This window comes from Atractosteus spatula, chromosome 3 (genome assembly GCF_055471065.1).
Source record: "Atractosteus spatula isolate fAtrSpa1 chromosome 3, fAtrSpa1.hap1, whole genome shotgun sequence".
In the NCBI taxonomy this organism is placed as follows: Eukaryota; Metazoa; Chordata; class Actinopteri; order Semionotiformes; family Lepisosteidae; genus Atractosteus; species Atractosteus spatula.
In genome coordinates this window covers 31,690,869-31,707,411 of record NC_142708.1, presented here as the reverse complement: position 1 = coordinate 31,707,411, position 16,543 = coordinate 31,690,869, and the positions used below count along the sequence as shown (strand labels likewise).

Here is a 16,543-nt window from a genome sequence, read left to right as displayed (position 1 = left end):
CTCTGCGTGGAGTTTCTAGGTTCTCCTTGTGTTCTCATGGGTTTCCTCCTGGTGCTCCAGTTTCCTCCCACAGTCCAAAGACATGCTAGTAGGCTAACTGGCTTATGGTAAAATTGGACCTGGTGTGTGTGTATACCCTGCAATGGACTGGAATCCTGTCCAGGGTGTACCCTGCCTTGTGCCTGTTTCTTGCCAAGATAGCAACCCTGTGACCCTGAATTGGATGAAGCTATTAGAAAATGGATGGATATATGGGAAATTGTGCTAATATGTAAACATAAACCCATATTCAAGTAACTGAGTGCATTAGCTTCATGCACCAGCTATTTATATTGTCTTCTAGTGAAATCTAACCAAACCAAGGAAAAAATGAATATATAATATTCAATATACAAAGACAGTAAACATCCATTATCCTAACTGTTGCATTTTGCACTTGTGCAGACTTTAATTCACTAAGGACACTAAAAATGTTGGCAGTTGATCTGTGCATACCAGACTGCAGCACATGAAATATTACACAATGCTTCATTTTGTTTTGTCTAAGAAAACAAGAACTGATCAGTCTTGACATGTAACTGGATTCAGTTACATATCAAGATTTTGTTTTGCAGCGTAATAAAGCTAATGCAACTTATTTTCTTTAAAAAAAATACAACAATGAACTGATACATATTCTGTATGTGCATGACAGCATGTCAAATCATTTGTTTTAATTAAGGAAAAGGTCTTAAATACTTTAGATTTGTTTTTCATCTTCGTGCATTTCTTCATAGCAACTACTATGTCAGAAGAGTAGTCCTCTAATGTACTCATTGTATTTTTAGATCTCTTGTGTTGTATGACATTTTAAACGGTGGTCACATGTGCCTTTATTAAGAAGACACTACTCCATTCTACTAAACAAACTGGCTGCCTTTTATCATTACAATATGACTAACAACATCGTAAAAAAAAGAAAAGAAAAAAAGTGTTTAGTCGTACATTGAAAGTAGCACAAGCCAAAGAAAAGTACTGCAGCTTCCACCTTGCTAGTAGATTGCAGAAAGCTGCTGCTGTTGAATGACAGAAGCAGAAAAGCTCTGTTCTTACTGTGGTTTTAAATGATCAAAACTATGTTTTATGACATAAAGAAAGTAGAGCTGGAATGTTCTGCTGAAGATAAAATATGTTTGTGGTCTGGACACCTCCCTTTACAAAACTCTATTCAATGAGTGATAATCTCAACAAGGTTTTGAAGTATTGTTACATCCTAAAATATCATAGTAATTACCTTTGGTTGTGTTTTATCATTCAGATTGTGTTACTAAAGCCTTTTGTGGTTTAGTTAATAATACATTAACAGTGCTTAATTTACACTATTGATTTATTGCATATATTGTCAGTAATTGTGTTGTTTGTGACTTGAATTGTGTTTACATTGGCACATACAAACACACACATTGTTGTTTTATGTGTGTCTGCAATGTGGTCATATTCTGAGGATAGAGGATACTTGTGTATTTTAGAATATTTCCAAGTTATACTTTAAAATTCTTTAAGCAGTAACCAATAACATGCATTCACAGCATTTTATAATGTTTCTGAACTTATAATTGCTTCCTAACAGCACCTCCTTTGAGCTACGGTAAAGATTTTAAAATGGAAATGTGAAAGGTATCGCTTCAACAGTTAGAAGTCCTTATTTCAAACCTATACCATGTTGTCCTTACAAGCATTAAAATTAGAAACACAATCCAAAACAAAATCAAACTAACAACAACTAAACTGCAGACACTTTTTTTCATACCAGTAATTTATAAATTAACAATTTTTATGCATAAATCTGAGAAAAGCTCTTAGTTTTATTTTCAAAAGTACAACACTGTGTGTTTATAGCTACAGTATTACTTTGACAGTGGTTCTGATCATAATTTTAAAGACCTATAGCAAATGTACAGACAAATGAAAATGTTTCTCATAAAAACAGGAAAAACTAAAACCAAAATAAAAATGTAAAAAGTATGTGCAGCTTAACTGATTTTGTGTAACATATTTTCATATGCTGTGGTTCATATGGCATTTCTGAAAATGCAGATGACTTTAACAGTCTGCTCTACTTTCTTTCAAGAAAATAAAAACAAATTATGACAATAATTAGAGATCCATGTCCTGGGAACAGTAATTGAGTCACATTTGGGGAAAGCCTTTCAATATGACAAAATGAGCTGGCTGCTAAGAAGTTATATGTGGACATATTTCGATGTGTACATAATGTCCATTTACAAGCTAAAGATAGGCGCACAAACTTAGTTTTCATAAGACGATAGATTGTAACTGTAATGTACACAACATTGCATATGATGTTTGCTCAAAAGGTTTTGAGATTAGTATAAAGCATGCTTAGGATAGATCATGATCTAACAGTTTAATGCAGTCACGAATTACAAATTATTATTTTTTTTCAAAACTAGAGAACACAAAAATAATTACAATTATTAGCCTACTATACACACACCCATCAAACGTGTAAAGGTGTTGCATATAAATTTGAGAATTCCAAGAACAAAGGTGTCTTAATATCGTCTGCACGACTTTAAATAAATTGAAGCTACGGATACATTTTGTGTTAATTGCATTTTAGAAGAATATGACACTACTCTGTTTATTAAAATTTTCCCTGGATGGTATAACCCCTAACCCCTCCTCTCCCTCCCCATAACGCAAGGATTATACTGCAACCTGCAATTCACTTTATCGAACATGAAAGACTGCGTAGAAAACTACATTCTCTGGCCTTTTGACTCTTCATTGACAGGACTGACTTTTGCTATGTTAAAATTTGCTCTGCAGATTTGATTTAACCCATTTAAGTCTAAGAAATAGCTACAGTATAACTTATGTTTGATTACAATGTTTCATTTGTAAAGAGAGCGGGAGTGGAAGATAAATATTCTTCACAATTTAGAACATTCGGCGCGAAAAATAACCGAGATACAGTATGCCAAAGTGGAAAATAACAGCGTGTAAAGTTTCAACATCTATTTTTAAAGTATCCCTTGACATTACTCGCCCATCTGATTAGTAGTGGCTAGTGTATAATGGTTTAGAAAGACTATATTCCAAATTACAGGTGTTTCTTTATATGGTTGTACTGTACCATATTTCCTACATTGAAATACAAATATAACATCTTTAAGAAACCATTCATGTTTAATGAATACTGTACTATATTTAGCGCGAATATTATCCACATTTCCACAGACTAGTTAAACCAGTTACTTTTTAATAATCAGTTTTATATTGTGGTAAGGTGCAAGCCATTGATTTCACTAGCGCCCATACAGTACCTTAACGCTCGTTTGGCTCGTCTGTGTCTCGGCCTCAATGCAGCTGTGTCCTCCGCTGTTTTCTCTGCGGTCCCGGCGAGAGTTGGTCCGTGTGTGCCTGCTCTGGTAGGCGAGAACTGATGGGATGGAGTCAGCCGCGTCGGTCTTGATGAAGAGGCCGTGCAGAGTAGCCGCGGTACCCTGCGAGATAGTCGTGGTTTGATGGGGGGAGTTGGACTCGTCCGAGTCCCTGCAATAGATCACCCCGCTCTGAGAGACGTGAATACTGGGAGCGCAGCCCATACCTTTCAACGCTCCCTGCGCAGCCCAGAGCTCAGATTAATGAATCCGATTGCTGCGCTGTCTCGAGTCTTCTGCTATTTCCCCACTGCCACTGTTTTCTCCCTTCCTTCAAGTGTTGCTTTTGCTACTCCCTATCTCAACTCCCCCTTCTTCTTCCCCTCTGTGCATTTAAACACATAAAGGGGAAAATACTGCTAATTCGCCCGGATATTTCAACCCCTCTTTTCTGTCCTGTTAATGCTTGTACTCCGTGGTCTTCATATACATTTCCATTAGGCTCTGCCTTTACTGTCGCTATCCTACAGTGTTTGCTTTCTACTGTCAGCTGAAAAAAACATTCGGTAGTGCATTCAAATGCCGTCGCATTTTCTTAAAAATAATTTTTCATCCAGAAACGATGACACTGAAATCCACACGCCGATATGGTTAATTTTCTAACATCTTATTGCATTTTTTCACATATTTTATTCGTGTGTTCCTTAATTAAAATCCCTCCTGGAAAAAAAATATCTCAAACGGCCGCTGTTGCTTTAAACAGCATTTCTCATTTAAAATCCTTTAACTTCCAAGTCACTATACAGTTGGACAGGCTTCTCGTCTCGTCTGCAGACTGCCAATTTCAACCGGTCTTGCATTCGTCTCCTTTCAGTGATACAGCCTTCAAGCACTAACGCCTGTGCTAGAATCAGAGTCCGGAATCATTAATTATGCATTGTCGGTTCAGACGCATCTTACGCCAAGCTGTATTACCTCCTTGATATGGTGTTATTTTCTGATAGATTTCCAATGAGCCCACAACATCCTCTGAGCCTGAGGTTAAACCCAGCTCCAGGACTCTAGTCTGCTGACCTCATCGCCCCCTCTCCACTACCACTCCAACCGTTTCTATGGTTTCACAAGGATATCAATACAACCACTGCGAAACCCCGCATATATAAAAGCACTGGCAAAATCTAGTCATATGGACCTATTGCTATTTGCGACAGCTGCAGTCTTCATTAAAAAGGAAAAGGTTATTGGTCATCCTTATCGCGGACCCATGGTATAATGTTGGATGCCATTTTCAATTTTTTCAACGAACAAATGTAGCAAACGTCAACACAAACAAAAAAAAACAACAGGAGCGTTATTTGTATAAACATCTACAGTTTGTCAATCAACCATAATATGCTTCAATACTACAATATCACAACTGTATTTATAATGTTTTACAGTAGATTGTATCACAGCCTAAGCAAACAAACAAGACTGTACTAAACGAACATTAAGTACATTTAGAAGCATATTACAGTCTGAATTTCAAAATAAATATACAATATATCTGTGCAAAATGTTTCTGTACCACACTGTGTCTTTTCAGATGCAGGCGGCTCATTTTTGTGTGGTTACTGTTTGCAACAGTAGCCCTTTGTAAATGCTGTCTGTATGTGTAGACTAGTGTGTTAATTAGGCATAAACTGAAATAAACTAATATCCTGCACTGCAACCCAACTGACCACCCCCTACTAATTTCAGTTATGGGTAAGATGTATAAAGAATTACTTGTTAAAATGAACAATAATTTTGAGGAAAAATGAATTTAAAGACTAATTAGATACAGTGACCTAGACAGTATGGTATGTTACTGAATCAAGTAACACATCACATCTTAAAGGACATTTCCTCCAACACACCATTCATTTTACAAAGTAGTATCTTATGTACACCTGTGTTACAGACAACTTTTTCAAAGTTTCTAGGAACATTGTTGTCTAAACAGTGTACTAAATGGATACGGCCACACACAACAGAAGCAAAACAAATCTGACATCTCTTTACTGACATCTCCAGTTTTTTCATTGCCATTTGGCTCCTATGCTTAGTGCTGAAGTACTAAATAACAACACACAAACCAATTTAAATGTTTATCCCCTCCACTATTTAGTGACTCAAAAGTACAATACAGCCCATCAAACTACACTGACTATTGCACCTCCATTGACAAAAAGTCTGCGTTGCCAATGTGCAAGAGTGTCATCTTCTCGGCATATTCTAACAAATGCAGAGGATTATACATTTTCCTTGTAACTCAATTATTTGATTCCAGGTCAAGACATCAATTTAACAGCAGTTTAACAATTCTTACAGTCAGTGGAATATACAGGTAAGCCTGGTCAGAACCTGGATGGGAGACCTCCTGGGAAAACTAAGGTTGCTGCTGGAAGAGGTGTTAGTGAGGCCAGCAGGGGGCGCTCACCCTGTGGTCCATGTGGGTCCTATGCCCCAGTATAGTGACAGGGACACTATACTGTAAAACAAGCGCCGTCTTTCGGATGAGACGTAAAACCAAGGTCCTGACTCTCTGTGGTCATTAAAAATCCCAGGGTGTTTCTCGAAAAGAGTAGGGGTGTAACCCCGGCATCCTGGATAAATTTCCCATGCCTCCTAATAATCCCACTCTATGAATTGGCTACATTACTTTGTTCTCCTCCCCCACTCTGACGGCAGGTGGAGTGACATGCCGGTTGGTGTATTCTCGGTCGCAATTAATGGCAACGTCAGCTCAAAGATTTGGTTCAAACCACCAAATGGAAACAGGCGTGCCGACAAGCGGACCCTGCTGATGCGGGATTAACGCAAGGAAAGAGAGAGTGGAATATACAGGTAGCTAAAGATATGAATACCTCTTTACTGGAGATGTGTATACCACTGTGCAAGCTGCCATTTTTACTATACCTTGATAACAAGGCTACATAAAGGATCAAGATATTAAGCAAGCAACATATTTTGAGATTAAATTATTTCCTGTAAAAAAGAGCACACAGCTACATTGTTTTTACCAACAAAATTAACATTCTCTATGGTTTATGTTTCTTTGCCTAATTCGGAAAACAATCAAATATATATCTACCAACAATAAGTTAAACTTTTACATTATAATATAACATAGTCTTTTTGTACTTTTTGTCGGGTTGTTGTGATTGATGGTAGTATCACAGAATAGTGATGCTTTGACCATATTTTTAGATGTGCATCCCACCTAGTTACAGCAACTCCAAAATAAATATAACACCTTAATGTTCAATATAATATGTAATAATAATTCCTTACACTAATATAGTGCTTTTCTGGGCACTCCACTAAAAGCACTTTACAGGTAATGGGGACTCCCCTCCACCACCACCAGTGTGCAGCCCCACCTGGAAGATGCGATGGCAGCCATAAAGCACCAGTACACACACCAGCTATCAGTGGGGAAAATAAGAGTGATGAAGCTAGTTCATAGATGGGGATTATTAGGAGGCAATGACTGGTAAAGGCCAATGGGAAATTTGGCCAAGATGCCAGGGTAACACCCCTACTCTTTTCAAGAAACGCCCAGGGATTTTTAATGACCACAGAGAATCAGAACCTCAGTTTTACGTCTCAGCCAAAGGACAGCGCCATTTTACAGTATGCTTTCCCTGTCACTATGCTGGGGCATTAGGACCCACACAGACCACCCCTTGCTGGCCCCACTAACACCTCTTCAAGCAGCAACCTTAGTTTTTCCCAGGAGGTCTCCCACCCAGGCTCACATCTGTTTAGCTTCAGTGGGTTGCCAGTTGTGAGCTGCAGGGTGATATGGCTTTTGGCCATATCGATGTTAATGCCATATCAATTGCCATGTTAATATTCTTTCCCCTAGAATCACTGAAGAGATCACTGAAGAAGTTCTTTGTCTATCTGGGATCAACAGTGCACTAGCTAATAAATCGATGAATCTCATAAATACATGGATTGTAACTTCTGATTGTGTCTGGGATTTCTTAAATCATTTGTATAGTAGTATACAGATGTAGCCATTCAAAATGCGCGGACGATACCGCATTATTTTCCGGTATGCTGTACGCAGTCTACCGCAAGTTACCGGTAAATACCGCAAGTTACCGGTAAATACCGCTAGCAAAATAATAGTATCCGGAATTTCTGCAAGGTGGAGCTAATAAAGCTCAACCTCTCATGTTTGAGCTGTAACCATCAAAGTCTTTAACGAAGATATTAATAATAGTATTAATAATAAATGACCTTGGACAAGCTGTAAACTCAAAGTATTGCCCTGGTCCACATTCTTTTTTTCATTGACCGTCTTTGTAAAAGTAACACCACAGCATTTCGCAATCACGCATTTTTTTCCAATCATGCAAAGTACAGTAATTTTTGAGAATCGATTCACCATGCCTTTCACATGCTCATAAAAGAGATTGATTTAGGAACATAAACATATTACCGTATGCAAACTGTACTGTATACAGTATGTATATGTATATTTAATGTCTTAACTGTGCCCGTTTAAGTATTGAATATTCATATCTAATTTTACCACTGAAGGGAAATCTTAGTAGCTGAGCATAAAAAGAATAGGAGCATACTGCAACGCGTGTGAAGGCCATAAACGATATTAATTTTGGAACATAAACATACAGTATATGGCTGGTCTCGGTACTTTAAAGAAAATATACACGAAACATGGTTTCATTATGACCAGAATCTGTCTTGAGATATTTTTAACTTGATTTACAGTATTTGAGAGGTATGTCTTAACACAGATACTACAGTGCTTAAGTACTACTCACGTATATGTTTCTAGGTTTATATTATGCATTTTATACGGTCAAATTACTTTTGAGCAACTAATAAGAAGCGCGAAACGGTATGCGTTTTAGTTTCGTTTCGTGCTGGGACCCGTGGATTGATTAGAGATATCAAGTACATACAAGTCATTTTTTAAATGTTGTAGTTCGTCTTGAAAAAATGTTACGAGTACATCATCTATCAACAATTACACAGGTTCTGTTTCCATATTGCGGATTTTGGTTACGTAATATTATTTTCTAGATTTCACGTTGTGAATATATGATTTGGGCAAACAGAGCCGCAAAGAAGTACATTATGGGTGGTTGTTTTTTTTTTTACAGTTTTATCTAGAACAAGCGATGCTTAAACCTTTGTCTGATTCTTGTGAAACTATCCACACGACAGTTACAGTACCTAGGAGTTGACTTCAGTGATGTCACTGATGGGATGTTTCTAAAAATCCATCCTCTGTAAAACGTCTTCTCTAGTTGTCCTGCATATGTATTCGCTCATGAAGCTGTGTGTTCTGAGCCTGGATCTCTACATTTGTGTATGAACCAGCTTAGAGGGCTAAAGACAGCTTGTGTTTAATTGAGTGTAAGGCAATTTATGCTTCTAAAGTCATGGTCAGCATTTTTGTACTGTGCTGTAAACTTGTTCTGTGCCAAGTCACATTATTTTATAGCGTTTTTATAGCGTTATCAAATCCGGTGGCGCGGTGTTAGTTTCCTGACTCCCATGTCACATGGTCTGTGATTAGAACCTGTAATACCGGTTTAATTCGTCACAGCCAGCACTCCGGTTGTAAAGTAGAAGCAGGCGAGATTTCCAGCGAAAAACACCTCCCCCTTCTTCAGGTGTGAGGGTCTTCTGCTCAGAATGAAACGCTAAAATGTAATGTAGGCTCTGAATGGGTTCAATTGTGATTTGGGCTTGATTAAGGTCGCTGCCTTTCATCTAAAACCCTACTTGAATCCTTCTAAACTAAAAATCAGTGTTAGTGAGTTCTAAATAAAGAGGTATCCAGGTAACAGTGAAACGGGCGGACAGTCTGGGGAGATCGCCCATTTTCCATGTAAATAGTTCCCTGGTTCCGCACCCCTTGGTGTTTCTCTCGCTCTCTCTCGGGTCACCTGATCATTAGCTCGAAAGATTTGAGTGCTTTGTGTATATTCTAATGGTAGTGGGGGCAGGGTGTGTGGGAACAGGTTTGGTTGAAATTGCATTGGAGATCTATGTTCTTCACACCTGAAACATTTTCTCTGAAAGCATTTTCTTCGCTGTTTAACCGATCTTGTTACAGCATGTTACAGTTTACTATTATTAACCATATTAATTTTAAGTGCTTAATGTGAAATCTTGTAAAAATATATTTTCATTGTTCAAATATACATTAAGTCTGACTATCATATAATAAGTTAAATACAAAACTAAAGAAAAAATAGGGTTAAATATAATTCAAAATATTTTGCTAACAATGTTAACTGTTTATGAATAATAAAATGTATTAACTAAGGAGTAGGATGGCACAGTTGTTAGTATGTTTTTTGTTTTGTTTCTTTTTCATAAATACAACAGTAGTACCTGATGTCTCAGTGGCTTTCAAAATTAAATTATGCATGCAAACCTGTGAACTAGAAAGATAACTAAGATATCCATCCATTTATAATGGTGGCAAAGTGGTTAGCATTGCTATCTTGCAGCACTGGGGTCCTAGGTTCAATTCCTGCCATCCTGTGTGTGTGGGGTTTACATGTTCTCTCTGGGTTACATGGTTTTTCTCCATATGTGTGATATGACTCCCTCTCGCACTCCAAAACATACTGGTAAGTTAATTGCTTTATGGGAAAACTGGCCCTGGTGTGTGTGTGTTTGTGTCTGTCTGTCCTGTGATGGACTGGCGCTATGTCCAGGGTGTATTCTGCCTTGTGTCCGTTGCTTACTGGGATAGGCTCCAAATCCTCTGTACTGGATAAAGAGATTAGAGATGGAAGTAAAGGCACTGTGTGGATGGAACTATACACAGTGTTAGAAACCCACTATGAAATGGCAGCATCTCACTGAGAATAAAATATTTTATACTGCTGGCTTAAGGAAACAGCCTTTCCACCTCTCTTGCACATCAGTATCCATACCTAGTTATTTAAACAAATTGCCTCTAATTATAAACATCTTAATATGCTGGCTCTGTGGATCCGCATCAGCTATGTTTGCCCATTCCTTCAATTCATGTGCATCCAACACACAGTTCAATGCCAGCAACTACACATAATCTAAAATACAATCCTTATTTCAGTATCTATGTAAACATATAGTCTGTTAACTTCATCATCTTCATCAAAAGTATGCCTAACCCCATTAGGAAGTGTTCTTGTTATAAGTGTATTCCTCAGCTTTCCCCAAACTATCTTCTTCTTGCCAACATCTCTAGTCTTTTATCCTGCAATAACTCAGCCAACACTTAAATCTCCAAAAGCTGCTTGTGTTAATTTCTTTAAATCACAAATATCATGTGTAAATACTGGCCATGTAATACTCTGCATTGTGGAATAATAGTTTATTTTAAAGGGAACTAGAGAAACTAAGAACTAGAGAAATCAAGAAAGGCTTTTTTTCTAGAATTAATAAATGCACATCCTGTTCACTGGGGAAATTAAATCCACACTGAGCAATCTTCAATATGTTCAGAATATGACAGCAAGAATCCTATCAGGGATGCATTACACCTGTTTTCAAGTCCTTGCACTGGTTACCTATCAGATTTCGAGTCAACTTCAAAATCCTTATCCTCCTTATATACTGTCCTACAACTGGTATTATTGATCTCCGAATTATTGTACTTGACATGACTTCATTCAGCCTTTCCTGAACGTCTATGACAGGCAGAGAGAGTGCTGTTTCTGGTGCGATCTTTTACAGCTGACATTTCACTGTTTTAAACGAACAAGAAATTAGATTGCTCATAAATCACTTATTCTATATAAACACAGCGTAATTGCCCTCCGAAAATCTTCTTTTTCTTGTTCGTTTTAGAGACCTTGATCGAAACTGATTTTAGATGTCAGAAAGGATTTATTTTCTCTGTATTTCCTACATTGCTTTGTCGAGATTTTAACTTTATATCTAACTTTATATCTAGGCTCAGATTTCAACTATAAATCGTACAGTAATTAATAGCAGTAAATACTGATGTTTATACATAAAAAAGTCATGCCTTGGAGTATAGACCCCCAAAGGAATGCCATAGACTCAAACTGCAAAATAAACACATACAGAAAGAAAGTATTTGTATTGTAATTGCAAATCCTGGTACTGTATGAGTGATTGGTATGACTTTCCTCATTACAAATCTCTTATTAGAATTTAAATTTCTCTGTAACTCCAGGTCAGAACAGAGAAAATGTAACTGCCTTAAGGAGTTTACGATTATGAAAAATAGAAGGATAAGCATGATACGTATGTCTTCTGTCATTTTCTAAGTCATGTTACTGAGCACCAAATCTTATTGAGAATATGAATCCATTTAAGGTTTATACCATTAAAGTAACGGTTTATTCCATGCTGAAAATGTTTGTACCAGACTTTTTTGAGGCCTGTTTAATTGTGTCTGAAGTCTGATGTTGTAAATTTTATTGTTAAAAAGATCCATGAAAATGTCACTACTAAAGTTAGCTGGTACTGTTGGTACTGTAAGTGGCAAGTAGAGCTCATATTTTAGATTTTGTGTAGTTGCTAGCGTTGAACTGTGTGTTGGATGCACATGAATGAAGCGACGGACACAAGGCAGAATACACCCTGGACATAGCGCCAGTCCATCACAGGACAGACACAAACACACACACACCAGGGCCAGTTTAAATCTAACCTCAGAACCTTTCTTTTCAGAAGACTTAGTGTCTGTATCTGCTTCATTTTCTAATTTTGGTAGCACCTCTACCTGCTTGTCTTTCTTATATGCATTTACTTTGTAATCTGTGGTCCTTTTATCTGTTTTTACATCTACTGTATTGCTTTGAGATGCCACCTTTAATGGTGATATATCAAATAAAGTTTTTTATTATTGTTATAGGGAAACATGATCAGATTGTCCCTGGTTCAGAAAAAAAAGATCTAAAGTATACTAGTTTGTCACTCTTCTAATTCCCTTTGCTAAATGACTTTTCATACTAATCTGATCAATCTAACTGCCAGTTTTCTGTGCTTTCTCTATCCTGCTAGATTTGAAATTATTCTGAAAATTTTCATCTTGAAATAACTCATTTCTAAATACCTTTTTCACTGTTAACATCTTGCAGCAACTCTGCGACAAAATATACACTCTGACAGTTCATCCTGCTACCAACATTAAATAAAACAAATCTTAAGATTTCTATATTTATGTCTTTATTTAGTGGTTTCATTAGTGACAAAGGCTAAACTTTCTTGGAAAAATGTCTTTTATGTGTTGCGGAAAAAAACTGACTTGCTTTAACAAAATATGTTTACAAATCCTTTCACCTGGCATTTTCGTAGTTAGAAATTATGGAACGCTCTATTAAAAGCAAGGGAGTTTTTATGTCCGTTGCAGTTCTTTTGCAACATGAATATAATTATATCGTTATTAATTTCTTGAGATACGCGATTCCATATTATATTCCCTTTTAATCAAATTCTAAAAGTATGCTTGTTGACTCCGGTATCGCGGTAGTTAAAGACTTCGATGCTTAAAATGTTTAGGGAGAAATGGAATACTGGTGTGTATGTTTTCTTTAAAGTACCGATACCAGCCATATACTGTATGTTTAAGTTCCAAAATTAATATAGTTTATGGACTTCACACGCGTTGCAGTATGCTCCTATTCTTTTTATGCTCAGGCACAAAGTAAAAGGGGATGCTTCATATTGCTTGACTAATTTTAAAAACTAAGTTAGAAATGCAGACGCTCCCTCGGTGCGCCGGCTCTTACACAGTGCCTGTCTGCCGTAAGCGTTACAATATACATACCCAACACTGCTTGTACCCATCTGTCATGCAAATAAAACACCTTGAATTGAATTGAATTGAGGGGAGAGGGGGGGAATACTAAAGCCAATACTGGCTCAATACCCTCGATGGGCTTTGACGTGCTAATGCGTTGGTTTAAGAGTCCGGGTGTGGCAGGCTTCCAATGTCAACTCGACTCGATTGGAAGACAATGAACGTATTTTGTGATATTTAGAAATATAAATTTGTTTGGTGCGAGTGAGGTTTTATTTAATCTCTGACCAAGGGAAACGTTTCATTTTTTCAAAGAAATGTTTGTTAAAAAATAAAGTCATAGTTCTATGGGATTCAATCACAGACCATGTGACATGGGAGTCACGAAACTACTGTAACACACAGCGCCACCAGATTTAATAACGCAATAAAAACGCTATAAAATAATGTGACTAGGCACAGAAAAAGTTTACAGCACAGTACGATAATAAATGCTGACCATGACTTTAGAAGCATAAATTACCTTACACTCAATTTAAACACAAGCTGTCTTTCTGTATGAACCTCTAAGCTGGTTCATACAGAAAATGTAGAAATGCATTAGCCTGATTATGATTAAAAAACACATAATTAAACACGCGTTTGCGATTTAAATCAGAACACGATTTAAATCAATATAAATGTTTATATTGTAACGCATACTGTCCAGCCTCCATTTCTCTATAAAAATTTACTCTGTTGCACACACACACACAATAGAAGGAGGAACCGCTGTCAGAAGGGAAGATATGTTCAAAATATCGCAAATATCGATCATGTTGCGATATTTTGAAATATAAAAGTCAATTGATTGTCCATAATATCGCTATTCTATTTTTTCGAAGAAATGTTTGTTAAAAGAAAAGTCCGGTACCAGCTGGATTTGAACACACAACCTACCAGTTGCTAGTCACGCACCTAGACCAGTCGGCTACAACACAGCTCACATGAATAGGCAGGCGAAACAGCCCTACACAGCCCTGTCGCAGCACACGAATACCATTATTAAATTCCTTAGATACGCGATTCCATATTATATTCCCTTTTAATCAAATTCTAAAAGTATGCTTGTTGACTCCGGTATCACGTTAGTTAAAGACTTCAAAGCTTAAAATGTTTAGGGAGAAATGGAATACTGGTGTGTATTTTTTTCTTTAAAGTACCAAGACCAGCTATATACTGTATGTTTATGTTCCAAAATTAATATCGTTTATGGTCTTCACACGCGTTACAGTATGCTCCTATTCTTTTTATGCTCAGCTACTAAGATTTCCCTTCAGTGGTAAAATTCAATATCTACAACGGGCACAGCAAAGACGTTTACTGTAAGTCTTTCTACGACAGACCAACGGACCGCGAGTGCCCCTGTTGGTCAACCAATCACTTACTGCGGTGCCACGCGTCATCTTGCGTCATACTGAGCGACGTCACCTGCGGTACGTGTCTGTGACGCGCACTTTGAATGGCTGCATCTGTATACTGTAGAATTCAGTAGTATGGCAAAACCCTAACTGAAGGCTGAGTAGAGGCATGATTTGAATCATCTGGTAGAGGAGAACTATAACCTGTATAAGAGGACAAGGCTGTCAAAACCCCCAAAAAGAAGTGAGTCAAAACTCAATGCAGAATTCTTAAATGATGAAGACTTAAAATGAAATAAGAAAGAGGATATGCTTATCAGTTCAAGTGATACATTTAATGAAAGGTTAATTCGAAGCTTTAGTAACATGTAGAAGTCAACCAGAAAGTGTGGAGAATTCAGAACGTCATGCTTTGCTCAATATTGTTTTGAACGATTGTTTTGAAAGTGGAGGAGTTGACGTCAGTGTTGCAAAATTTCCAGAATTTAACTCCATATAGAGCCCCCCCCCCACACACACACACACACACACACACACACACACACACACACACACACAAACAAAACAGACAACAAGATCACAAAATGCAGATGAGGAATCCTGAAGGGCAACTGGAGACATTTTGCAAAGCCAAGGGGTGGCACATCATTTCTTCTGTAGGCTGGTATTTAATGCACTGCGAAGGTGACCTGTGGCTACAGATGGAGAAGACTGAGATGGGTGGACCAACACCACACCATATAAGATATAAAAGAAAAATGATGTATGCTGATATATAACCATATAAGATGCCAGATGGGAATGACAGGAGATTGGAACTGAGGTTCTAGGAAATGTCAAGTTTCATGAGAAATTTGGCTTCCAAATAAGGCTGAAGTTCCATGGTTTGATAAGATGGCAGGATCGCTGGGGTATGATTTTCTTTGAAGGGTTGGAAGAGAGTAAGCTTGGAAAGTTGCATGGTAAGATCTCACACTCACTGTCTTGTGAGAGTGAACACCAAATGGTATCTATGCAAAACTAAATGTAGAAGATAGTTAGCCACAGCGATATTAATACATTGGTTGGTGGAAGTGGGAGAGACTAGGGTTTGACCTCCTCCCAAACATTTGATTAAAACTTCTATTCATGAAATAGAAAATAGTAAATCAAGGTTATATCCACTGATATTTTCATTAATTAATATTGTTCATATTGCTTTGCCACTTCCATTGGTACTAATTATTACCATTATCATTATTTAAAAATAATTAATGCTAAGTTTACAAATACAAGATCATTCTTTTTTATTCTAGTATTAATTTGATGTAGTGCTGCAGAAAATTTGGACTGATGATATTATAGATTTGTGTCTTTTGAGTGTATGAAAAATGTTCAGTTTTGAATAACTCACACAAATGTGCTGATCCAAAAAACTTTTACATTTACTGGTTACTACTTTACAGTATGTACATGATTTTAAGACATTAGACTTTGCAGGAGGGTGAGTGTCTCAAACAGTTATATGGCATCTAAAATGCTTTTTCTCCCCCCTTTTTATGGGAGGCTATAGACTTTGTGGTCCAAGAATAAGCAACACATAACACCTTTTCTTATTTTGTGTGGATCTATAACAAGTGAAAAGGTACCTAATACCAGAAAACAATTTTTGAAAATTAGTAGTCGTATTGCTATTTGTTGAAAGAATCTGTACTTACAGTGCACATGAACACCTAGGTTTTTATTATCTGTAACTGTTATAAAAAAATAAGATGCTCACAGTGCAAAGCTGGTGAGATATGCAAAACCCTTGGTAATATTCATTTTTTAAAACACACATAATAATCAAAGTGCAGCACCAAGCAGGACCAAGACAAAACTAATAAGATCAAACCTTTACTTTTTTCTTGTAATCATAAAGATTAATTAAGATGGCATATTGAATAATTCTGAAATCATATAAAAGTCATAAAGTACACAAACACTTCATGTTAATGGGT

At 37.1% G+C, this 16,543-nt stretch overlaps 1 protein-coding gene across 1 annotated transcript in view; it reads right to left on the bottom strand.

Moving 5' to 3' along the window:
* pde8b (phosphodiesterase 8B) overlaps positions 1-3,611 on the bottom strand; it is a 95,109-nt gene extending 91,498 nt beyond the window's left edge. Inside the window, exon 1 of the mRNA XM_088910641.1 lies at positions 3,330-3,611. Within this exon, the coding sequence (XP_088766767.1) occupies positions 3,330-3,611 (282 nt within the window). The remainder of the gene's footprint in view (positions 1-3,329) is intronic.
* Positions 3,612-16,543: the final 12,932 nt, after the last annotated feature.